Raw genomic sequence first — 27,328 nt, 5'->3', positions numbered from 1 at the left:
CCAAGTTTCTTTGTAAAGATGTTTGCTTGTTGGTTTGTGTTACTAGTCCATTGGATCTTGATGTTGTTTTCCCTTACAAAATCGTTGATGAAATAAAACACCCATATCAGATATCTAGTTTTCTTCTTTGACGCATTGTCACCGGCAATTAATATTGCAGCTTTGTTGTTGCAATAGATGTTCATTCTCAAAGGGTGGTGGATGTCCTCCAAAAGAATTGACAAGCTGGCCAAGTGTTGAGCTCCATCTGACAACGCCATGCATTCCGCCGCGCACGTCAATAGCGCTACTACCGTCTGCCGCCTGGTTCCCCATGCTATTGCGTCCCCCAAGTGTTTTATCACAAATCCCGAAGTTGACTGTTCGTGCTCGCCACCCCAATTGGCGTCTGACCAAAGATCCAGAGTATCTCCAGATCCCTTGAGTTTAAGCTTCCCATTTGTCGACCTCTTCAAGTAACCAATTAGGAAATCAAGAGCTTTCCAGTGGTTTATCGACAGGTTCTGGATGTATCGCGCGAGGAGGTTTATGCCCTAAGACAAATCTGGTCAAGTGCCTGCAGCCAGATACATCAGGGATCCCAGAATTGAACAATATTCTGTTTGGTCTACTGGTTCTCCGGAATGGATTTTGAGTGCGTCGTCCAGAAGAGTGCTGCGCTGTGGGAAAATCTTCCTCAAGTAGTCATTGACGATCTGGCAAGCCAACTTTTCTTGATCCAATTCTACCGCGTCCGCCGTCAGCTTGATGTTGATCCCCACAAGTTTCGCCACTTTGTCCGTCCATTTGACCTTCATCTCTTTTTGCATTGCCGTCCGCAGTTCATTCATTAGTCCATTGTTTGACGCTAACACAAACCCATTGTCAACGTGAAGCCAAATGATGATGAAATCAACGCCTCTGCGGTGTATGTATAAGGATTGCTCCAGTTCCGATGCAATAAAACCGAGCTGCTCCATTTTCCCTTTGAAGAATTTCCACCAACATCTCGCCGCTTGTTTTGTCCCGTACATAGCCTTTTTCAATTTCATTATTTTTCCTTTTAGTTCTGGCCTGATTTCTGTCGGTGGTTGTACGTATACCTCTTCTTCTATGGGACTGTACAAGTACGCTGAGCTGACGTCAAAGGATGCAATGGTGTAGTGAAATTTGATTGCTAATGAAATCAGGAGTTGCAGGGTGACTAGTGATGCAGTTGGCGCGTTGTGGTAAGCCAATCCTGAATATGGCACCAAAATCAAAGTCTTTTCACCTCAATATAAACCTCTCTGGAATACTCAAGCACCCACCTCCCTTAAGGATCAAGGCCAGGACAACTCATACTGTCAGCCGGCTACGCAGCGCAAGCCAGCGTAACACTTGTATAAATAATTATAAATGATATTTAGAATTTTTTGTGACAGACAACTAGTTGATCTGTCACTTATAATATAAAGATATAAATACATATAAGTTTAATCTGAAAAGTAGTGAATATTTGAAATATAGTCAGGGTGAATATTAAACTACACCCGTGCGCGTGAGCTACATACAAAAATGTCAATGACATCTAGTTGACAGGTGTCACTTATAATATTGTGTCTGAGAAATAATATTCTCCAGACAAAATAAGGCCTTATCCGAGTTCGAGTGCGATAAACCAAGTTCTAGAGAGATAAGCCGATAGACCTCGATAACCAACCGCCCCATCCGAACTCGAGAAAGATAAACTGACAGAAAAGCAACAACCCCATCAAGAATCGAATGTCATCGAGAAATACTGTCCGCCCCAGCCCGCGAAGACATTCGAGTGAAATAGTATCCCCATTGAATCAAGATAAGGAAAGAATATTTAAGGAGGTCTGTTCGACCTCATTTCATTTTTTCCTCAGCTTAAGACAACCCACTGATATTCTAATACCAGTATCTCATCGATTTCCTCTCAGCTTTCGATCGATCTCGTCTTTGAACATTCGCCGTCTCTAGCCTTCCGTAAATTCTCGATCATCTCTCGCAGCAATAACAGATTGGTTCCTTATTATAAGTAAGTAAGAAACCATTTCTCTTTATCGCCGCTATTTCCTTTTAACTGTAAGACTGGGAATATAACTACACCTGCTAGCAGGCCCCAGCTATTATCTTAGGAGGGATCTAAACAACCCCTGTTTGCAGGCCCCTCCTTTAAAAATATATATTTCTTTTATTTATTCCAAACAAAACAACCTCAAAAACCTACCCTTTTATTCGCTATCACCCGGTGTAGCTAGAAGAAAGCTGTTCTTGGCATCACTGAGGCTGACACATACCCATCAACAGGCCCCCCATTCTCTCTTCACCCTTTTTTCCCACCTTCTGGATACCCACCTACACCAACTCAGTATTTCTCAAGCACCCAGCTAGGCACAAGTGGGAGAAAGTCACCCATCATACAGAGCCAGACTAGAGATTTCATCTTGGTTACCCCTTGTCCCCTTTGGTTTCAGCCCTTCCCTTTTCAGCCACTCATATGACATGTAATCCCTTTCTTCTGATGTTTCATTGTCTCTCCACATTTCAGCCTCATTCCAGAACTTTCCATCCCCATACACCAGGAAAAAAAAAATAGTCACTTGATGACAAGTGACATCATGCCAGCTCCAGCAGGCTACCCACCATCTACCCACCATCTACCCACCATCTACCCATCATCTACCCACCATCTACCCACCATCTAACCACTTTCAGAATTTCCACAGGAGATCCTCAGTTTTCACTGGGCAATACTGATCCCTATTTCTGGTCAGCTGATACTCAGCTTTAGCTCCAAGCTTATGCTCAGCTTTGTTGCCCAGCTCATGCTCAGCTTTGTTGCCCAGATCAGAACCAGTCCTGGCCCAGCTGCGTTTCAGCTTTATTCCACTCATGGCTCATCTTAGACTCATACTAGGACTATCATTGGCCCAGCCAATGCTCAGCTTGACCATTATTGGCTCAGCTGATTTTCAGCTTTGGATAAATCTTGGCCCATCCAATGCTCAGATTCTGAGTCTGACCACTCCTGTAACAGCTTATGCTCATCTGTGGACCAGCCTTGGCTCAGCTGATGCTGAGCTGTGGACCAAACTTGGCTAAGACAATGCTCAGCTGTGGACCAGCCTTGTCTCAGCTGATGCTCAGCTGTGGAACAGCCTTGGCTCAGCTGATGCTCAGCTGTGGACCAGCCTTGGCTCAGCTGATGCTCAGCTGTGGACCAGCCTTGGCTCAGCTGATGCTCAGCTGTGGACCAGCCTTGGCTCAGCTGATGCTCAGCTGTGGACCAGCCTTGGCTCAGCTGATGCTCAGCTGTGGAACAGCCTTGGCTCAGGTGATATTAATCTTTTTAATAGTCTCAAAACATCTGATACTCAGCTTTAGAACAGCCTTGGCTCAGCCAATGCTCAGATTTGTACCAGCATTGGCTCAGCTGATGCTCAGCTTTTGAAAAACTTTGGGCCAGCTGGTGTTAATCTTTGGAACAGTATTGTCCCAGCTGATCCTAAGCTCTGCACAAGCCTTTTCCAAGATGATGCTCAGCTTTGGACCATTTTTGGCTAAGCCGATGCTCAGATTTGGAATATTCTTGGTCCAGCTGACACTTGGATTTGTATCAGGCTTGGAATATCCAATGCTCAGCTGTGGCCCAGGCTCAGCCAATGCTCAGCTTTGGCCCAGGCTCAGTCAATGCCTACCGCTCAGCTTATGATGAGCATCAGCTGTTCCTAGGAAAAAATTAGGATCAGCTGACTGTGCCACATTGAGTGCTCTGGTGCAGTCCTGCAAGCTCTACAAGTGCTGGTGGAGCAGACTTGGAGCAGCGCTGGAGTAGCTCTGGAGCAGAAACCAAAGCTGCATCATGTCACTTGCCATCAAGTGACTATTTTTTTTTCCTGGTGATAGCAGTTTCAGCCTCAGCCCTTTGATTGAGAATTTTCACTGTTTCATCTTTTCTTCCAACCACAACTCAGCCCCATAATATTTTGTATATAGCCTGCCCTCTTTGGCCCTACCTTTTGTTCCCCATCAGATCCTGTCCCAGCAATCCAGATCACTGGTCACCATTCACTAGCCTAGCTTATGCCATTAAATCAGAGTGGACAAGCTTGATAAGTCTATGCCAAATATATCAGGTTGGACAGACTTTACATTACCTTTACCTTGCTATTAGATTAGTAGAAAGTAAACCCTTAGACATACCTCAAGAATCTCCATAGCCACACCTTTCCTTAAGAGTCCATACTCTTATATTCTTTTTCTTGTTCCCCTGAGAGGCAGCCCTTCAAGCACCAAATCCCTCTCAAGCTCTATTCTTCCCTCAGAGTAGTTCCACAGCGTATGTCTCATTACAGTCCTGTCCCATTACTTGATTGAAACCTTTTGCCACATACCTCGCTTGAAAAATTTCCTAATTGCCTTCTTGTATCCCGTGCTTGATTGCAAACACCCAGTGGCATCCAAGCGCTTTGGCTCCTGGGAAAGGTTCAACGGCTTCCCATACGTCCAGCTCAAAAAACTTGTCAATTTCATAGTTCGCTGCTTCAAACCACTCTTTGGAGTTGGTTTTCTTCAGGGCCGACCGGATCGTTAGCAGAATTTGTCTGTCCTCATTCACCGGAAGTTTTGTCATTGCTTGTTCTTCATTTTTAGCGTTGACCTTGGTTTCTTCTTCACCCAGTTTGAGTACTATTTGGTTGATTATAAAATCTAGGTTTCCTTTTGATTTTTCCTTCACCTTCACCGGTAGATTTTGGAACTCTGGGAATATTACTGAGTTGGTGTGTAGAATGCGGCCATTGTAAGAAGAATGCACAAGCCATCCCCCCCCATGAGTTGCTGGATATCCAATAAGTCGTCCGACGTGTGCTTGCTGTGATAGTTTATCCCGTTTTTCTTTAGGAATGTGTACGATTGCCTTGGCCCCAAACGGGTACAAGACATATATCAATTCCGTACAAAGACGTCAGTGGGCACGTGTTGACCTTTTTGTTGGGAATTCTGTTGTGGATATGTGCCGCCATGCAATGGGCGTAACTCCAGTAGGGTCGTGGCATTTTAGACTCGTGGAGCATTGTCCTGGCCATGTTGCCTAGTGTACGGTTGACACGCTTGGCTCCCCCATTTTTTTCTGGGCTGTATGGTGGAACTGGCACAAGAGAGACTCCGGTTGGCGCTAGTAACTTTTTGAGCAAAGCTGTGTATTCCGGTGCATTATTGCAACGTATGACTTTTGGAAATCTACCAAAAGTTATCTTCAAGTGGTTAAGCCAAGCCATTATCTTCCCTGGCACTTTGGTCCTTTCAGTCATAGCTTCACACCAAATGTACGTCAAAGCATGGTCCCGCATTGTAAGGATGTATTGTTTTCCAGACATGTCATGAGAAAAAGGTCCGGCCACGTTCGTCACCAGCAGATCTAGAGTATTATCACGGGGTATCAATGAATTCCCCCCCGGCAATTTCTTGTCGATGCTCTTTGATGTCGCACACTGTTGGTAGAAAAAGGAGGCTCACGATTTTTCTTCCAACTCATCCGGGTAGTGTTGCTTAAGGTATTGCCATACCACGTCTTCAGACACATGGCCAAGCCGGCGGTGCCACAGAAACGGATCAAAAGATGGTCGCTGTGTGACCTTGTTTATTTGCAACGTTTGATTTAAATTGCTTAGGAACCAGCAATGGTTGCTACACAACGTCTTAAATACTACATTTGAGGGGCTAGTAAGTAAGGCATCTTGATCTTTAAAATAAATCCGCCAACCCGCGCTTGTCAATTGGCTGACCGAAAGTATGATCCCGTCCACTCCATGGCAATAGAATGTGAGCCCCCCTCTTGGGGTGTCACAAAAATGTCACAGAGTCCCAAGTGGGACCCATATAGTTCCACGTCCTCCCGCTCCCACCTAGCTTGGTAGAGATACTGATCTCTCCCCTGCTAGGTATGTTTCTCTTCTTCTCTCATTTCTGTTTCCTTTCCTGATCTTGTAGAGAGATACTGATCTCTCCCCTGCTAGCCTTCCGCCCCTTTGCAATACAACATTGGGTACTAGAACTTTGAGACTTGGTCTCAGTGCCCTTTCCCTTATAAGTGAAGAGCCCCCCTTATAGGACTCTTACATAGAAGACATCTTCAACTTGAACTGTCCCTTGTTTTGTCGGTATTGAAATTGTACCCTTGAGCCTAACATCAATGCAGCAGTCAGCAACTGCTAGAAGAATCTTTCTTGGTTCTGCTAGTTGTTCCGTTGAAGTGTAGAGTGCAAGTGAGCCACTCACATGGGTTGAAGCTCCTGAGTCAAGTAAAATCTTCCCGTCACTAATTTCTGGGACGTCTAGTTGGCAAATTCTGTTGTTCTTGCCGGGTCGGTCAGGTGGCAGGTAGTTTGATTCAGGTGTGTCATGTCCGTCTGGTGGCAGACCAATTAATCCGGTGTTGACGTTGTCCCAGAAAGTCTTACAATTGTTGTACCAATGTCCATCCTGCTTGCAGTAGTGGCATTTTGGTCCCCATTTGTTTTTCAGGTGGGGACTGAGTGGATATCCTCTGAACACTGTTGCTTTCTTGATTGAAAGGTTAGGCTTGGGCGAAGTCGTTGGTAGCACGTTCTGCAGGTTTCCAGGTTGTTTCTGAGGTTGAGGGTATTGTTGTGGGTTACAACAATGAGGTGGCGCATATCGTCCAGGGTTTGTTCCGACGGCATTGATAGCATCGAGCTTCATTGGTAGGTATGAGTCTTTGGCGGTTGTTGTCAAGCTATGTTGAGATTTGCCAGTCGCCGCTTGGATGACAGTCATGACATCATTCAAGGAGACATCCTTTGCTGCTTCGAGTTCCTGGCTGACCACGAATTCAAAGGTTTTCGAATCAATCCCAACCAGCGCTTCAAAACTTGCTTGGAGGCACAATCCCCCAACTTCCTTGAGTGTGAGTTTCAGCTGCGTCATCTCCGCCCACACCTTGCTCCATTTCGCAAGATTGATGTCCGTTCCTGGGTTTGAACAATTCATCATGAGGTTGCCAAATTGGTTTATGACGTCCAATTTGTGTTGTTGATCCAACCTGTTGCACTGGCTCTTGAGGCTTGTGAATATAGTCCAAGGATCGTCGGATCCAGTCCCATCAACAATGTCAAGAAGTGGTGTTTTGATTGTTGACCGTAGTAAGCATGCGATGGCTGCCTGATCTTTTGCTGACTTCGACTTGAATTTTGTCTCCGAAGAAGTGAAGGTGTTGGTATTTTCAAAGACATATTTCAAAGTGCAGTTGATTTTGCGGTCCCAAACTTTGAAAGTCGCTTTTCCCTTTGCAAGTCAAGTTTTCTTTGGGTTGTGCATCAGGTGTAACTCCAGCGGTTTCTTGTGGAAGCTGTTGAGTACGCTGTTGGTCCCTTCATTTTGTGTTGGAGGCGTGTTGTTGATTCCAGCTAAGGCGATAATCTGCGATAGGCGATCGATCTCCCCTTTGAGGTGAAAATGGTCTTCAGCTGATGGTGCCGCCGCCATGACTACGTCCGTGGATGTTGATTGTCAAGGAGGTTCGAAAGTATTGAATGATTTTATTCTTTCTTCGTGTTGTCTTAATATCTCTTGTCTTTCTTCTTCTTCTTTTTCTCTTTCTTTCTTCTGTTTTTCTTCTGTTTCTTTTATCGCTGCTTCTTTGATTTCTTTCAGCTTTCCTCCTTGTCCGACCATTCAGGTCTCCCGATGATTGGCTCGAATCCGGCAGCTATAGAACCGGCTTTTAACCTGTAAGACGCCAAACGTGGCGAATGCAAACCTGACAATAAGGAATGCGTCGCTGGTGAGCTCTAGCACGCACGGTATTGGGTCCAATCTTGGTATGATTACTACTCACCTGACGATAAGGAATGCGTCGCTGGTCAGCTCTAGCACGCACGGTATCGGGTCCAATCTCGGTGAAGAGAGAAGGGAACCAATACCAACGTAGAGTAGACTAAGTACAAGGCTGGCTGTGCCGCAGTTATGCATACAAGATTGATATATGCATAACTCAGAATAAACTAAGATTGATTAAGTTTACCCTGTTGGCTTCCCCCGTACTCTAACATGAAGAAACAACATGGAGAACTGAATACATCTATGTTAGGTTTGGCAGTCTCATCATCGAACTCTGAGTTGGTCCGCAGCGCCGTGCTGTGCCCCAATAAGACAGAAGGAGGAAAGCAGTGCCACATGCAATTCTTATGAGGAGGCTGGTTGTGAATGGAGCCATCATAGATAAGTGAGCTCCCAACAGGAATGTATACAAAACTACAGGCCGTAATGGGCCAGGCGAAATGCGGATGATCAACCCGCTTATCGGTCTGGTGAAACAGGTGAGGGTTTTTGAATTATCTACTAGCTAGCTGATTCACTTCTTAATTCAATTATCCTATTTTTCAGAGCAATAACCCTGTCTGAAACTCTTATATGATCGCAATATCGATTCTTTTGAGCGCCATCAAGGATACGCTGAATGGCGCGGTCATGTTCTGCGAAAAGCAGGTCAACATGGGTCGAGATCAGGGCCAGTTTGTCCTGCGGTGTGAATGGTGAGTCCGAGGTGTTGGCGGGGGGGAGGAACTCGACACCCATCGGAGAGGGATGCTTCCCGGCAAATCTGAACTCCAAGTAGATGCGAATGTTGTCCAGTCTTCCGTGCAGGCGACTGCACTCATACCACAGTGCATATTTCTTCTCGAATTCTTCCCCTTGCTCAATCAGCTTTAAGTCGGGATAGTTCTCCTTGAAAAACCGGACCGCTTGGAAGACCACGGAGACTTCATTTTGATATTGCTCATTTGGATCGAAATCTTCGATGCTTCTGAGAACATAGCACCGGTTTCTGAGACGATTTTTCAGCGTTTCGAGTTCCTCTGATTCATGTGTAGACCTTGGTGAAACTTCTTCCAACAGGTTGAAAACACTCTGTTTTTTGAAAATGTGATGATAGTATAGATCCATGGAATGTTGGAGTAGTAGTGGGGCCTTTGCGCTTTCAGGTAGTTTCTTGTACCTATTGAAGATTTGTTTCACGGAGTAGAATAAGAACATTCTTTGTTTTCTGGGTTCAAGAACTTGTGTGAGCAGAATGAAAAAGAGGAAATCAAACACGTCAGTTTAAAATGCAAATGCGTAAAGCTGATAGTGAAAAGTGACATAAATACCTGAGAACATCTCCCTATCCGGTGACGCATACCAGCCATTGAACACATTCTTGCAGTCTTCTATATAGCTTTTTCCAAACAAGTATGGTTGATCATATATGTAACTGCGGAACATATTTTCAGCAGCTTCATCCAAAATCACCTTGGTAAATAACGAGGAAAAACTGTGGTGATCGATCAAATGGTTCCTGTGCATGAAATGGATGGTTTGGAATCCGAGCCGGTGAACAGAGATGTCGCAATCAACATGCTGCTCTTGGTTGGGGCTGCTCTTCTTGACGAGATCCATAGTCTCTTCCGCGACGTCTTTCCCGATTAGTTGCATGATAATCCGATGGCTGTCTCCGCCCAGAGCTGGCTCTTCAGGACGCCTGGCTGAGGCCTGCTTGCTGGGATCTTCATCTGGGGGCATCTTACTGTGCTCTTCATAATTGACAGCGGGCCTGGAACTGCTAGCAATATCTGCCGGATCACGGCTTTGCCTTGAGACAATTGAGATGGAGAAAAAAACATTTGATGAATGAGCACAAATCATATCGCTTCCCTCCATAGTTCACTGGAAAAGGGTAAGATTCTGCAATATACCTTTCTGCTTCACCCAAGACAATTTTTGCACCATCAGTTTCAGCACTTTTTGGCTGGATTAAGATATCGGTGGCTGGTGGGGAATAGTTGTTCGAAAGGATAGAGATAGTGGGGAATCGTCCTTTCAAAGTAGCCAGCCGATTGTCTTTCAGGATGGCAACTTTTTGGTGGATCTCGTCTAATTTGGACGCGTATCGGGATGGAACAAAGACAGAATGCTGCACTTGCGAATGGTACGGCTGTACCATAGCGCGGATGGAGGCTGAGCCCATGCTTTTCACATTTTCTCTGAGAGACCTGAACTCTTGCATGATCTGCTTTATCAGAACTGGTTAAAGAAAGCCGTTAGTGCTACTTTTTTTTTAGAAACAAGGCTTCTGCATATTGGAGACCAGAGGCTAACTAACTTTCTCCTTCTTGCTCAGATTCTGGAAGCTCTGCCGCTATCATGAAGGTTAAGATGAACTTTTTGATTCAGTTGCTGGGGGATTTCCTTGAATGATTTGTTTTTGTTTGGAACTCACAGGTTCTTTGAAATCTGGTGCTTTTGATTGGGTTCAGAACTCTTTCAATATATTCTTCAGGGGATTCTTTGGCTATTGTAAATGCAAGAGTCTTGGAGTTTTTTTGGACACCCAAAATATCGTTATGAGAATTACTGATGGCGGCTTCTGGAGTAAGAATGGAAAATGAATGTTAGCTCTACTGCTTTTGAAAATGTCAAGATGAGGATGACATGCTACCATCAACCACATCGTGATTTTTTGTCCAACAGGTCAAGACATTCCCCGGTGCTGATTCCGTTGCTTTCAAGTGGAAGACTCCAATCAGGAGGACCAACTGGAGGTACCTTGGATAAAGAATCATTTTAAATCGAAATTGAGGATAAGTTTTCAAGCGATGGCAAGCAATCCTGACGAAATAGTGTTTGCGAAGAAAAATGTGGTCCCTGGGCCCTGTACACGAAAGAAATGACTGGACTTCCTGTGGAACGTGTGACAGAAGATGGAGCGTAAATCCCGTCTTCATACGGCTTTGAAACAGAAAGGCAGATGCTCTGATTTATCTTCTGGTGCAGGTTGAAAACACATGTTCCATTTTAAGATGAAACCAAGGCATGAAGCATTTGGTATAACGTATGCAACTCAAGAGCTGAGCCGGCTGAAACAGACAAACTGTGGATGATTGTTGCTCCAAGAGCCGGTCATCATCGATCCTTCATCCACCACCTCTCGAAGACCAAAAGGGATTCCGCCCGGCCGTTGTAGTGCACGAGCAGGGCTTCCTGTCCCCGACCGGGACTCCGGGAGGGATTCCTTCCGGTCAACAACCCCATATCTTCTTGCTGACCGGCAGCGGTTCCTCCCGGCCAACTATACCCGGTTATGTGGGGCAGGCTGCCGCCGATTCGACCGAGCAGGTTTTCTGCAGGTTGATATGCAGCTCAATCAACCGGGAGGAAACACGGCCGATCGACCAGGCTGCTCCGGGCTGTGGAACCAGATCGCCCGGGAGGAAACCCGCCCGGTTAACTAGTGTGCCCAAACTGGTCGCCCGGAGGCGATCCTACCGACCGATCAGGCTTTACAAGCTGTTCCGCGGGATTGCTTCCTCTCGCCAGCTGGTCAGCGGGAGGCTTTCCTTCCGGCCGATCAGGCTACACAAGCCGGTCGATAGAAGGGAAGCTCTCCCGCCAGGTGGTGCATCCTTGTTGACCGTTAAAGGGTTGTCCCCGGCCGAGCTGGCGTTTTGGCCTGATCGGCCGGGAGCAGCCTGGTTGGCTGGCACTCCTGCGGGGTTCATCATCGCCTTGTTGGATCTGGTCAAAATGTGGCTTTCATTTAGAACCCTTTGGTAAAACCAATCAAAGCTACAATACCTCCTAACAAAAGGAGCAGCCAGAGAATTTTACAAGGATCACCACACAGTATTTCACCCCAAGTGAGTTCTTTGCAATCTTTCCAACATGATCCTCCCCTTTGAACGGTTCTGGTACTGGGCGTCATAGCGCGATGTTCGGTGCGTCCTTTGGGGACCGTGAAATGGCAGCCCATCTCAAGATCTATGTGAGGCGGCTACATGCGCAAACATATCGGTTGAAGAACATTCAGATTTCATATATGGCTCGAAGTGGCTCTCGGATCCGTGAGCTCAACTCACCAGAGTAAGTATCGGGGGGTACGACGACTGGACATTCAATCCTCCGTGTGATCCAGCGCTGATCACATCTCGAGATTCAGCCAGATGGGCAGGCTGTTCTTCTGGTAAACTGATCCCTTCTGTCGGTACCGGGTTCACCGCGGCATATTGTCCGATAAGCTGTTGGAGAAGGCCTGTCTGTTAGTTCATACCAGCTACGAGGCAAAGGTGAAATAAAGAAACTGACTAGGAAAATGAGTAGAATAGAGACCATAACGAGTAGCGACCGTAACGACAACGAGTGAGACTTGCTTTGGTGCATAATTAGAGGCTTGTGGGCCCGGCATCGCCTTTTTATGCCTGTGAGGACCGAAAAGGACAGGTTTGTGTGATGGAACACTTCTTGAAACCATCCAGCCCCTCTTCCCATTCTGTCCTCTCAGGTCCTCTCGCCCGACCGTCTTCTCAATATTTCATAACCCACTGCCATGATACATACCGGGTACACATTGTGAGGGTCCAGCTATCAACATACAGGAATGAGCATCTCCAAACTTGTCAAAGTCCCTCGGAGGCACTTATACAAAGCGATGAAAGGTGGCATGGCAGGAACCAAGCCCCTCTCTTGCCTGTGGCTTTGTCGGAGGGACATGTTGTCAGGAATTTTACACAAAGAGAATTTTAATTGGGCTTTGGTGGTACTTTTCTTTGAACCACCAGAACTCAACCTTGAGTACAACATCAACCTCCTAAGCTTTGGGCGGACAATAGGCCTGCATCTTCTCCTCCTTCTGATATAAATTGATATCACCTCCCCAGTATTTTCCCACTTGTTTTATTTTTCTAAAACTCTGATTTCTGAAGCAATTGGGCCGGATAACATAGTACAGGTCAAGCATGCTCAGCCAAAGCACTGTGTTTTTCTTTTTATTTTATTTTCTAAATAAAATGTTTGAAACCTTTCCTTCAAGAAAAATACAATCTAGAAAATATCTAAAATAGGTGAAGAAGCATACAATATAGACAAAGTTGGTCTTGCAGATGAGACTTGAAATTTACATGAGTTATGAGTAATGTAACAAAATGAGGGGTCAAGTATCATCCGGTTCTCTCAGAAAAAATCCTGATAAGTCATAAGTCCCTCCAGCAAAGCCTCAGGGAAGGAGGGACTTGGTTAAGTTCAAGGAAAGCCTTGATGTGAGTTTTCTTGTTTGCATTAGCACTGCCAGCATACTTGGCTGGGATGAATTCATCCCAGTTTAACTGGGATGCGCTCAACCAATTTAAAATGGGTTGATCTCATCCAATGCACCAGGGGAGATATGTTCCCACTCCCCAGGGAGTGCCACCGCTGAATTTTATGTGAGTTTTGGTCGGATGTCAGCCGGATGGGAATAGTAACTTATCCCTAATCTGATCAAGAACTCTGTCAGAAGTGAGTCACAAGAAAGTTGAAATTAATCCAGAAGTGATTCACAATTGATGCATAAGTACGGCAACGAAATGAGGCTGAATTGAGTCTCAAGACAGCTAGAAGAAATGTGGGAGGTAACACAATGTTGTGTAGAACTCTTTGATTTGCTTTTCTTAATTGTAGTACAACTGATGTGCAATGAGACATTAGTACAAGCCATTCAAACAGTAATTCCTGTTGAATATGTGTTGCGCATCAGTGTAACTGAATCATTACTCCAGAAAGATTTCGTGTTGTGGAATGAATGCCCTTGCAAAGAAGCATGCTTTGCCCCACCTCAAGCCCCATTCCACTGTGCAGGACAGGCAGGGTGAATGTGAAATCTGGCAAGGAAGTGTGATATTTTAAAAAAGATACTACTCAAAATGTAAAAAGAGCTATAAGCACTGCAAGAAAAACTCTAGAAACTGCTTGCAGTTGAGATGCAGCAAGCTTCAATCAAGCTTCAGCTCAAGCTGGAGTCAAGCACCCAAATTCCGTGCTGGTGCACCTTGAGTGTGTACCTTGTTCAGCATCTCAATCTTGAACATGCTGGAGTGCTCAATGCTCATGCAGTAGTATGTATACATGAAAGGGGTATTTATGCATGAAAGGTGTATGTGCAGTAAGGGATATTTGCACATGAAAGGGATATGTAAACATCAGAGGGGTATGTAAACCTGAATGGTAAAAGGGGTACTAAAAGGGACCTAAAAAACTCAAAGGGGACATGTAAACATGAAAGGGTCATGAACAAATGATGAATGGGGTATGTACACATTGTGAAAGGGATACATGCACATGAAAGGGATATACACACATGAAAGGTGTATGTGCACATAAAGGGCTATGTACACCTTATGAACGGGGTGAATGCATAAAAAAGGGATATATGCACATGAAAGGGGTATGTGCACATGAAAGGGGTATGTGCACATGAAAGGGTTATGTGCACATGAAAGGGGAATTTGCACAGGTATCAACTGATGTACTTAGTTTTTTGTACCTTAGACTCACTCTTGCATAAATTAGACAATGTGCATGGAATCACCCAGTGCTTGATTCTTGCATGAGGCACAGCTTGCCTTGAGCTCTTGCATCTCAACTGCAAGCAGTTTCTAGAGTTTTTCTTGCAGTGAAGGCTAACTGGATGGCTAGATAACGGTTACTTAACTGCAAGGTTCATTCATGTGATGTACCAATGCTTCAGGGGAAAACCTTATATTTTGCAGTCGTAAGTGAGGTCACTCCCACATATCCCACATATTGGATATTCAATTGTCACGTTAAACATAGAAAAACAATCTTCATGAATATCCTTGCCTGTGAGTTTACATAAAGATTCAATATCCAAAGGGGCAAAGGGGAGATGATTTCATGTTCATGATATGTTCAAGTTGACCCTGCATGCTCTTGTAATCAAGTAGCGATTTGGACCACCCTAACCCAACCTGCAGAGCTCAAGAGCCCAAATACAAGTGCCAAACAAAGTCAAAACAGATTTTTTGATATTGTCATGCTCAGTGATACCCCCAGTGGCCCATCTCTGGAAAGTTTCAAAAGGAACACACTATCTCCCCTGTCTTTCTCAGTTCGCATTTGTGTAACAGAATAAATCAAATTACCCATCCCTTTCCACAAATGTCTTCAACATTCTGTCTTGGCCAATTTATCATCACCTTGCCTTCCACTAGGACTGTAACACTTACTTCTGATGTCCCTCAGGTAGCTTTTCTTCAACTAGGCCGACAGCTAGTTCACATATACTGCGCGCCACATAATTGCTTTGGAGATCTCAGCCAAAAGCAGAGTGAATATCTAGGTCCATTATTAGGGCCAGTTTCCAGCTGTTCAACTCCACCCACCCAACCAGAAATCCCTCCCAATGATGTAGCTCTGGTGAAGTTGCGTGCCTTTCTCGTGACCAAGAATTGTATACAGCCTCAGCTGAGGGGATGTGTCTTCAGCCGCTCGGAAAACATATCTCAAGTCCAATTGGCCTTTGAAGCTGCCGAAGTGGAACTAAGCCCAATCTGGAACTACAGCCCAGATGTTTTCTTCGCAATTCCCCACCTCACTGAAACCACTAGGGACTCAAACTCCAGACCAGCACCTTGGCTCTCGACATCGCTTCAAAAGTGCAAGACAAGTATGAAACCCCATCAGATTTCCGCCCTAAACTTCCTCCTCAAGAATGAGGACTCCGAGAACAACAAGCCAGAAGCCTTGTGGTACCATCATGACAATGCCTGGCTTCGCAATTACTGCGAGAAAGATTCAAATTCTAGCGCGAAGGAACCAAATCACAACAGGTCCCAGGGATCGATACTAGCTGACGATATGGGATTAGGAAAGACGTTAACAACCCTTGCTTTTATCCTGGCGACAAGTGATAACGCAAGAAATTTCCGACAAGCTGATCCCAACAAACGATCTGCAGCTACACTAGTCATCTGCCCTCTGGCAACCCTGTCAAATTGGAAAAACAAAATTGATCTCCATTTCAGAGATCACGCAATCCCTTATGAGGTTTTCCATGGAGACAATCGGAAGAGCCTTACTAGTGAAGACCTGCAGTCGACAATGCTGATTTTGACAACTTACGAAATGATCGGAACGAGTGGTAACAAGAAACACCCCAACCAGCACAACATTGGAGCTCTAGATCTGTTCTGGTTCAGGATTGTATTGGATGAAGCCCAGTAAGTGAAATGATTCATGTGGACAATTGGCATACATGGTTCTGATTTATTTTTACGATGATAGCTTGATAAGGAATGCAGCAACGCACCGAACCCAGAGCATTCAAAATCTTCAGTGCCAGTTTGTTCTTTGCTTGACAGGGACACCTGTCCAAAACCGATTGACCGACTTGCAAAGCTTGATTACGCTGTTGAAAATACATCCATGGGACAAAGAGTGGGTATGGAGGAGCTGTCTGGTCCCTCGAATGAACGTTGGTGCTCGAGAGGCAATCAAGACCTTAAGCCAACTCATGGAAGCTGTTTGCTTGAGAAGAACAAAGGATGTTTTGTTGAATCTCCCCGAGAAAGTGGAGAAATTCATACTTGTCAAAATCAGCTCCAAATGGGAGGAGATTTCGAAGGATCTGCACCAGACGTTCATCCAATATTTTGGGAGGCTAAGAACAGCGGGGGAGCAATGGGATTCATCGGAGTTTTTCAGACAGTTGACAATGCTTCGTCAATTTTGCAACCATCCATTATTTGCAAGATCAGAGATACTTCATCAACCAAAATGGCGATGGCAGGATTCAGGAAAGATTGTCCACCTAGTCGACAACCTGAAGGTCTTCTTGGGAGGAGTTCGTGGAATTGAAAGGACGAAAGCAGTGGTATTTTCTAGTTTCACTGGGTTTCTGGGGATGTAAGTTATGTTGTTTTGCTTTGGAGCATGGAAAGGGGATAGATGTTGATTCTGATTCAACCTTATAGTATTGAACGGGCACTTCAGGAGAACGGTATTGGATTAACCTGGCTTACTGGGGACCAGACAATCAAAAAACGTGATGAAAACCTGAATCAATTTCGAACCAACAGACAGTGTAATGTTCTCTTGGCCTCAATCCAAGCTGCCGGGGTAGGCATTGATTTGCGTTGCGCTCAGAATGTGTACATGATGGTAAGCCATAGTTGTTTTTTACAGGCATAGAAGAGAGCTAATAATACTACATCATTCAGGAACCGGGGTGGAACCCTGCAGCAGAAGTCCAAGCTGTCGACCGACTTTACCGCTTGGGACAGGGTCATCCAGTTCATGTATATCGATACTATCTAAAAGGGAGCCTGGAAATGAATATATATCAGGTTCAAAAGAGGAAAGGAGAGCTTGCACTGTATGTGATTTCTTGCTAATTTCCTTTTTGTACTTACTGATTTGAGAATGTCTTGTAAATAGGCTAAGTGTACCATCGGGGGGAAATGAGCAGTATGAATGTGCTCAGCTACTCATGAAAAATATGACAGCTTGAAAGTCGCTGAATGTAACTCACGGTGGACAGCAAGCCTTATCTGACTGTTAGCAATTCCGAGAAGTTGATGGTATCCGTTGGATTAAGAAGATTTCTCTGGGACTCGGAAAGCGTCGACAAGTATTCGAGGGAGTAGCAGTTCAACGGAAGATTACGAGGAACTTCCTTGAAGCCAGCTGGAGGAGAGCCTGCGAGCTTCCAAGACAAAATCATGTACAAATTGGCGTCCTTTGGTGCTGGTCTTCTTCTGAATAAAAATCTGATCCAATTCTTGCGCAAATTTTGAGAACTCCGGTGACCTCCAGAGCAAAGGGATTTTGAACAGAGAGCGAGGGGGATTGATCTCAGTTTCAGAAGTAGCCTTGATGTTATCGAATAAAGATTTCGTGTTAGGGTTGAATGGGAGTGTAGAGAGCGTTTCTTGACGGTGCTGCGAGATCTGAAATGAAGAAAGAGCTTAGCCCACATTTTGGGCAAGAGAAAAGCAAGAATGTGGCATACCTGCATTGGTACTTTGGATTTACATTCAGATTTGTGCTGTTCTGAAAACTGACCCAATCGTAATCCTTTCTGCCTTCCAAGAAACCATCTGTGGAGAACGCCAAGCTGGAAGGATGTGTTTGAGGCTTCAACCGGATCCATGAAAAAAGGAGTAAATGTTCCAGCTGCATAGGCATTCCTCCAATGTTTTAGGATAAATTTTGCGAAAAGTTGGTTCCAGTGAGAATCCCATGGATGAGACCAGCGAAAAGTAACACCAGGAAAACAAGATTTTGAGAGGTCTTGGACAAATAGGATTCGAAAGATTGGGGATATCTTCTGTGAGGTGGGTAATGTTGAACCAACAGGAATGGGATCAATGGGCTGTATGAGAATGGAGTCTGGCAAGTTAGAGCCAATGTGGAAATCGTGGGCAGAAGGTGGGAGCTTCCATGCCTCTGAAGGAGTTTTCTTGCGGTCATATTCTATGTCTAAGAGAGCTCGCGTGAAGGCAGCAATACAAAAACTAAATGATGATTTGGAATTGGGGTGGATTTTTGAGTATGCAAGATTAACTTTTGCAACACCAACAGGTGGTTTGCCATTGGCAAAATGAGTCTGGGATAAGGACATTCTGAAGTAAAGGAATCACAGGACAAAAGAGCAGAGTCAGGAGGGGGAAGACAAGAGGAGGTCCAGATTATATATTACAAAAATCAGGTCGTGTCTAGGAAAGTGCAAAGGGATGAGGGGAGAGAGAAATTATTAATGTGAATGAAAGGCAAATGAGAGTTTATGTAATTGACAAAGGGCCTTGGCCAACTCAGAACTCAGTTTGGCTCTCATTTGATGAAAGGAGTTGTATTTGGTCAATTGAGTATCCCTCTCATGTACGCGCGTACATGGGGGTGACTTTGGGCAAATGCATTGCTTGTTCCAGCTTGGTATTACAATCTGAATATTTGGGCCCATCACATGTGAAAACACATAATCGGTTTTTTGCCCTCGAAGGTTCCCGCCCATGTACGCGCGAACATGACAGTGACACCCACCAGATCAAATATTGGAGAGTACATGAGCCGCAACCATTGCTATCTCTTCCTTGTGAGCAAACACCAATACCATGTATTCTTTAGTCCCAACATCCAGCAGATTCAATGCCTTTCCTGAGTGTTAAGCCAAAGCAATATACCTTTGGTGTAAAATTCTGATCACTGTATAGCATAACCTAATATTTCCAGACAACGTCAATACATCAAAAATTGATTGCTAGCTGAAGTAGATTCCAAAAGCAGAGACACAGACATGGGAAAAAGAATAGATTTGTCTGACGTGCGGGGGACACAAGCCATCTCATTGCGATACACAACCACAGACATCAGATAGATAGGAGATCGTGAATTTCTCACTTGAATCTGGATCAGAACAAACCAAAGATTTACTACCATCCAGACAGAGGAAGCACAGAACAGAACCAAAAACAGGAAACCATGAGGCAGTATTGTGGAATCCAGAGAGAGATAAGCCAGCTAGCTGTTGGTAGAAGGAACAGTTAGTTACAGGAAGTTAGCAGTTGTCTTTTGTTCTGATAACTTACGATCAAACTATACCCAATCGTTTACCCTTGATCATCCTAAGAATGCTGGCCTGCTGCCGAGCCGCCCAATCCCCCTGGGGTGGTATCTGGCGTGGAAAACATCAATGGTCCTTGTCAAATGTGAATTGAAAAATCAGCTCAGCAGAAAAGTAGAAGAAGAACTTGAGGCCAAATACCTTTTCCAAGACGGTTCCTTTTCGCATCCCATATGGCCTTGACGTTTGGGATTGCCCATTCAGGAATACGCATATCTTGTGCTCCCGCTCTGATTTTTCCATCACACAAAATATACCAACGCCAAGCCTCATGTTCCCTTTCTTTGGTGTTGCTAATGTTTAATTGTTGCTCTTCATGAGAATCTGGCTCAAAAATCTTGAGTGATTCATCAATCATTGTCTGCATGTCTTTGAGCCAAACAATTTGTATGGGAGATAGAATAGTACGAAAAGGTTCCATTGGTTGATGAGATGTTGGATTGAGATAAGATAGGTCCTCTGCCAATTAATATTTTTTGTAATGGGGGAGGATGTCATTTCCAGAGTTGTGGACCGTGGGTACAACACCCTTTTTATGATGTAAAATTTTATAACAGGCTAACGCAACCACAAATATGTGGATTCAGTTGATGCAGTCTTCTCCGAAACAGCATCTGAAGGCATGATGGTCGCGGGGTTACAAGGGGCATTAGAACTTGAGATTCAATCCAACCGAAAAATGTACATCCAGTTCAACAAGGAAGCATCACAGGGTGACATGAAGTCCGACCTGGGCCAGCTCCTCATGAAAATGTACTGAAGCACATGATATGTACATATGCTCATCTTGCTATCTAAATGACTTGCACTTGTGCATGATTGTAGCACATCACATCAACTTGGTGGCTTGCATATTCTTTGGTCAGGTGGTGAGTCAAGATATGCACATGCAACTTTTGGGTGCCAAGTACGTAACTGTTTCCTCAAATCATTCATGAAAAAAGTAGATCTTGGTATCTGAGTAGCAATGATATAAAGCTTGCATCAACCAGCTTTCGCCAACTTATGTATGAGTGTGAATTTTTTCCTTGTGTCCCATCGAATATCTAGAAGACGTCTGAAATTACTCATCCCCAATCTACTTGAATTAAAACAAACAAACTCGCAACATGCCTAAAACAACCAATCTCGTTTGCCATTGTGAATTCTATGGGTGCAACACCACACAGCATGCAGAAGATGGTGGTGGAATTGTTCCTGGGAGGGTCTTGGGACGGAAAGACTATCAATTGCATCAGAAGAAAGCAACTATGCAACTCCAGAAGGAAGGGCCAAATCATCCGGAGGCACACCCAATGGGCTCTAATCCGATCCGGGTGAGTTGAATCACATCTGCTTTAAAAGCATAGTTAGATCTTGAGCTAATCCAAGTTTGACCCAGACTGGTCTGACTGCCTCCACCTCTAATCCACTGGAAAACAACACAAGGAAGGCGCCACTTTTGGAGGAGCAGTTTTGCACACAGGTCATGATTCAGATGGCCCAATCTGTCTTAAAAGACAAACTGAGCAAAGATGGGTCCGCATCTTTCCTTGAGTCAGCAAGGCAGAACATCTCATTCTTGGCAGAGCTGTGGAGCACTGAGGAACAAATTATTGATGCTAAAGCAATGATCCAACAGATTCCCAAAACTAGAGATGCAGTTTTTCATCGACTTGGCCTTGTACCAGATCTGACAACACAAATATGTTGCCAAAAATGTTTTGCACTCTACCCTCTGATAAAAGGAGACAAAAATCCTCCGATCACATGCACCCAGTCCTTCTTTTCCCAATATCAGGGGTATTGTAAGTGGGCTAAGTTGCAAGAAATCGTACCCAGATGTGATCAAGCCCTCTTCAAACTCGATAAACAGCAAGCATCAAAACCAATTCGGACATACTCATACTTAACTCTCAAGTCATGGTTGAAACAGCGGCTTTCTCAGAATTCTTTCGAGACCTTGCTAGACTCCAGCCTTCCCAAAACTAGATGGGAACCACACCACGACATGGAAGATGTGTGGCATGGTCAAATCTGGCGCGAATTCCCCAACTCAGACGATGGAACTGGGATATTTACCCAGAATTCTGGAAATCTTGTGTTCAGCCTATATCTTGACTGGTTCAATGCCAAAGGAACTTCAAATCTGGGGAAGCATAACTCTGTTGGAGCGATTGTCTTGATCTGCTTGAACCTTCCTCCAAATCAGCGCTACAAGCAGGAAAACATATTCCTTTTCGGAATTATCCCTGGGCCCAACGAACCCAGTCTAGACAAGGTGAACCATCTCTTACGACCGCTGGTGAATGAATTGAAAGAATTTTGGAATGGAGTCTTCTTTGAATCCACTGCTTCTCATGCTCAAGGAAGAACTATACGGGCTGTGATCTTTCCCCTGATCGCAGATCGTCCTGCTCTCCGGAAGGTTGCTGGATTTGGAAGTCACGCCTCAATTAGGTTTTGCTCTTTTTGTATGTTGAGCAAGCATGAAATTGAGGAAACGGACACCACAAAGTTTACCCGGCGGACGAATGAAGAGCACCAAAAACATGCAAAACTTTGGCTTCAACTAGAAAATGCGACTGAACGTAAGAAGTTTGTGAAGGAACATGGCGCAAGATGGAGTGTGCTCAATGAGCTCCCATACTGGAGGCCAATAGAATTCTGCTCGATTGAATTGATGCATGCCTTGATTTTGGGTGACTTGAAAGATCACACGATGCGCTTCATGTCATTGCCATCAGTCGCATCCAAGCTTAAGGATATTCAAGAGAAGGATGCGGAATGGCAGAATGACCAGTCATATACCGATACTCCGTTTGCAACAAATTGTGTCCCTAACTCCACCAACAAGGGCAAGCGGAAATTAGACGATATCAAAGAATCAAATCAAACCTCTGAAAAACCAAACAAGCGAGCCCGTGCAGCCAAAGCCAAGCAAACACCAGCCACAACAACGCTAGGTCTTGGTCAAAGCAGAACATGTAGTGGTGCTGGTGCAACATCAGATGGGTCATCTGCCCATTCCTATAGCCTGCGGATGCGGAAGAAGGCGCTGTGTGACGCGAATGAGGAGGTGACCACCGATTCCGCAGATGAGAGTGGAAGTGATCACACTGCCACTCGTCCTCGACATAGAGCTCGCAGAGCTGCTGCATCACCAATTCCGGATTTCAACCAACCAAAACTCTTGCCAGAGGAGCTGGACATAGTACGGCGGACTATCTTGCATACAATTGTACCCTCTTGGATTGATAGGGTTCCACGCAACTTGGGATTGGCTACCCACGGATCTTTAAAAGCAGCAGAATGGCTGATACTTTACAAGATCTACTATCCCATTGCCTTGATTCCTCTTTGGACCACAGTATACAAGGATTGCGCAACTGAGGAAAGCAAAATAAGGATATCCTCACTCCTAGAATCAACTACCTTGCTATCCAAAATTTCTCACTTCCTGACTCTCCCAAAGATCAAACTTCAAGATCTTGATGAGCTTGACAGTTTAATCTTGGATTATTGAAAGTGTCTTCAAAAAGGCTGACCAGAAGCACCAAGCAAGCCAAATCTACATCTGACACAGCATTACTCTGAAGTTATCCGCCGATTTGGCCCACCTCGATCAACAGCAGCTTGGGCACAGGAAAGAGTTAATGGAATGTTGCAGAGGATGCCAACAAACCATCACATCGGTTAGTCTCATGCTTATTTGTGTGTAATTATTGCCATTGTGAGAATTTAATTACTGAGAAGGTGACATGTGTATTGTACTTAGATGATATACCGAAGACATTGATGAAGGAATGGCATATCAACTCAACATTCCAGTTAGTTCTCAAAGACCACACTGCAAAACACAACCGCGGCTCGGAGGACAACAATAAGAAGAAATCTACTCAGTTGAACAGAACTCTGATGTCAAAATGGAAGCGGGCGGTGGCTGGAAAGGAAGGTTCAAGGGGAAAGCTTGGTCAACATGCAGGTGTACCCCCACTTAACTCAACAGTTGATCTTGTTGAATACATCAAACTCAACGGCAAGACATTCACAACTAAAGATTGGCATCCAGCAAATTCCTTGGTCGAGTTCTACCTAGGGAAGGACCAGCGATTTGGTGAAGTGGAGCAAATTTTCCAATTGGAACAAACAGCTGGGAAAACTTGGTTGATTGTGAAACCATTCAAGGAAGTGGGACAGGAGGAAGATCCATACAAGGATTACCCAGATCTCAACTGCCGCTTAGTGAAATCTGATCACGACCTGACTGAGGTAATTGACAGTGAAAGGGTCATCGGACATGTTGCAATTCTTCTAAATCCGATCTCAACATTTGGTTTTGAAATACAAACAATGAGTGCTGTGGGATTGGGGACAGCTGTAAGTCTCAACAACTACCATTAAAACGTGCTGGTCTATGTCTTTCTGATATTTTATTTGGGCTTTATTTACACATGAAGGGATGGGAAGGCCTATGCAACGATTTTTAGGCATAAAACAAAGGGGATCATTATTTATTTGTTAGCCACATGCTCCCTTTTTTTGAATTGCAACATCCGTATAACTGTATTTTCCTCCATTTGAGAAACAAAGTGGAGCCTGCCTGAATTGCCCGGCAATTCCCCCAAATTTGTGTTCTGCTTATAACTCCATCCAACATGATTTCACGTTTTCCTTAAACTATTCCATATCCTCAACCACCTCTTTTGCTTGATTTCACCAACAACACCTTTGCATTGTATACTGCAACCCGTCTATCATCTGCTTTTTGCCCCATAAAAATCTACTAATTAGCTTCTTGAATCCAATCAGTCCCCATGCCTTCAGCACAAGATGAACAGAGCATATCTGGGAATGGAAACCAGGGAGATACATCTTCTTCTGTGGATCCAGATGAAAGTTGGATTTCGGCGGTCGTAGATGGATTTCTTCCAAAAGCCCAATCAGTGGGAAACAGTTCTGCAATGGAAACCGGTCCTGATGGTGAGTAGCTACTTTTTGCTGTATGTATTTTCTTGCTGAGAAATGTTTTGAATCCGTAGGAGCAATTCCTTCAACACAACTGAACCAGCCATCAGCTTTGCTTGAAAAGTCTTGACTAGAACCAAAGTTTGTGGTTGAAAATGCCCGGCGCGCAAGGGAGGAGGCGGAGGTTGATGAGGACCATAATCGAGCTGAAAAACGGATAAGAGGAATTGCGGGAAAACAGGCTCTGGCGGAACATTGTGATAAGATCGCTCGGAGTATCCAAACCTTTGTCAAGTTTTTTCTTGGTCATCCAACTCAGCCTCACGATTACCCAGCTTCTCCAAACGCTGAAGAAATCAAGGCCCAATACTGGGTGGAAAGAAGGACGGCTGAAATCAAGAAGCAACTCAATCGATTACGCCTCACGTTGAAGGCTAAGACTCCGGCAGAGATAGAATACTTTGTCTCTCAGGCAGAGAAAGAAATACGGAAGAACATCAAGTCGCCCCCCTTTACTCCTGCTCTCTCAAAAGGCCAACATAAGGGCCTAGCCATCAGCTCTCAAAACAAGGCCGATGTGGAGAGGACTCTTGCGTTGGCCGGTATCTCAAGACTCACTTTCGACTGGGATACCCATCTTGGTGCGGATTCGCCTTGGAACTCCACTGTGGTCAAGGTTTTGGCAACCAAATCTATTGAGTGGATCCGTCGATCAATGCCCTTAACCGATCAGCAGGCTTCACAGGCCCAAGCAATAATCCAACGATGGTTCCATACTAAATGCCGCGAAATTCGCGAGTCCAGAAACATAAGCGGTGACAATTACAAGAAATTGAAGGATCAAAAAGCCACAAGGGCACAATACCAACGATGGAGGAAGAAAGTCCGTACATCCTTTCTACTTCTCCTGTCTATCTGTAACTCATTCTGACAAAATATGTAAATATATATTTCCGTGTGTTAAAGATACGAGAGAACAGGTGCAAGATGCTTGGTCAAGTCCTAAAAGAGAATATACTACTGGTGCACGTTGTTGAAAACAAGGACTGTGGCTCCGATATTGAAGATGGCGATCAGAACACGTTACCGTTAACCGTTTCCCCGAATTGGCGTAGCAGCCATCTCACCTCCGTTGTTCACTGTCTCAACAAAATGGTACAGGCACAGGCAGATCACCACAAGACTATTGCCACTAATCAGAAGATCTATGGCCACTCCGCAACTCGAATCAAGAATTTCAAAGGCGTCAAGGGGGTCCCCAGAGATTTGCCGCGTGATTGCTATGCCAATGCTTGGTGGCAACTCCTGAGTCCTTTTGAGCAACAAACCATCTCCAAGGTCGAAAAAATGGGGCTGCCAGAGATTACCAAGAATCTCCAAACATACTGTTTCACCACCGCCACATCCACTGGTCAACAATCCGCTTCTCAACTCCCAACTCGTAACAACAACAAACGGAGGTTAGAAGATGAATCTGGAAATGTTGGTCCAAGTTTAGCTCCCGGAGAGGGTTTGGCCACGGCTGCCGGAGGGAGGATGAATGTTGATTAGCTTTATTTTATCATCTCACCCATTTCCATATCAATTTGCCTGTTGAAACGCTTATCATTGAGGGATGCTCCAGCTGCTGTGTTGTTTTCGAGATTACTTGGTAACTAAGTATTTTGTATCCATGGGGCCAGCTGTTTGTCACCTACACATGAAAAATATATACGGCATTGATTAATGCTGAGATGTCCCTCTCATGTACGCGCGTACATAGGGGGGGGCTCATCCTGCCAGAAGCTATCATGATTTGAGATAACCTGATATATACTCAGTCAATTCGGTACAACTGCGGGACCGGAAGTGAGTCTGATGTCCACTCTAATGTACGCGCATACATGAGTTTGCACCAACTTCAGAAATCCTTGAAGTTCACTTGTGCATGGGACCTCACCTGACTTGTCCAAATGTCTCTGCCAGTTGCCCATAATCCTGTAATTAAGATCATTGCTCCAGATCTGGGCATTTCCATGAATAATCTGAGTAACAGTCTAATGAAGTTATTTGAACATTACAGCTGTCCTGATCACTTCATCATGCGCATGACTGTTGACTGCAAAACGTCTCCTACCAAAACCATGAATTGGCACATCACAAACTTTACACATTACAGCCTGAGGAATCTATTGTCTAAGTCAAAACCATGCTTAGTCTGGTTTTGGTTATACCAAATAGATCCGTCAGCAAATCTAATCACAAAGGTGGATTGTGGGTGGACAAAGGCTGAGTGAAAAAATTTTACACAAGGGGATCATTCTGGAATGAAATCCTCAATATATAAGTGGCTCCTCCTCCTCTGCACTTTCACCTCATTCCTCCCCCATCATCGCATCATTTATTTTTGTGACCCCCCCACATCCTCAAAAACCATTGGCGAAATAACTACTGCTCTCAATTCATATTAACATGGCAGAGCCAGAGTCCAGAATTGCCCCTCAGCTTCCTCAGGAATCAACATCTCTGCAACCACCCCTCCCATCAGATGCTCCGACTCCACAACCAAGTAAGTCTATAGACTTATCCTCATGATCACCCCCCAGGCTGTTTCTCACTTTACCCATATCCCCCTAGGTCAGCAGGTGCTTGAAGCAAACTTTCCAGTCAAGATGTTACCAGCACCCACTTTTGAGGAGTTTGCAATTAGCAAAAGTGATCTCGGCGGCCCTCTTCCATTGAATCCTACCGAACCGATCCTTGATAATGAAATCCAGCAAATTACAGCGGAGGAATTTGGACAAACAATCCAAGCTGCTGAGCAAGCAGCCAAAGGGCTGAGAAATCTCAAGCTTCCCCGTAGTTGGAAACACCTAGTTGATGTCCTCGCTAATTCCATTACCAGCACAAAACGCAGTGAGTTCAAGTTTTCCCAGATTGCCCTCCCCATCCGGATGTTGCCTT

The 27,328-nt window shown here is 44.8% G+C and overlaps 1 protein-coding gene across 1 annotated transcript; it reads right to left on the bottom strand.

The window, feature by feature from the left end:
- Positions 1-8,349: 8,349 nt before the first annotated feature.
- PtA15_17A107 (uncharacterized protein) lies at positions 8,350-12,229 on the bottom strand (the record flags this gene model as incomplete). Its single annotated transcript, XM_053164188.1, has 8 exons — positions 8,350-9,068; positions 9,159-9,640; positions 9,744-10,071; positions 10,151-10,186; positions 10,268-10,414; positions 11,740-11,818; positions 11,904-12,076; positions 12,130-12,229. The coding sequence occupies 8 exons, from the start codon at positions 12,227-12,229 to the stop codon at positions 8,350-8,352; spliced, it is 2,064 nt and encodes a 687-aa protein (XP_053028180.1).
- Positions 12,230-27,328: the final 15,099 nt, after the last annotated feature.

Source organism: Puccinia triticina, chromosome 17A, assembly GCF_026914185.1.
Source record: "Puccinia triticina chromosome 17A, complete sequence".
Lineage (NCBI taxonomy): Eukaryota > Fungi > Basidiomycota > Pucciniomycetes > Pucciniales > Pucciniaceae > Puccinia > Puccinia triticina.
This window is presented reverse-complemented; position numbering and strand designations above follow the sequence as displayed.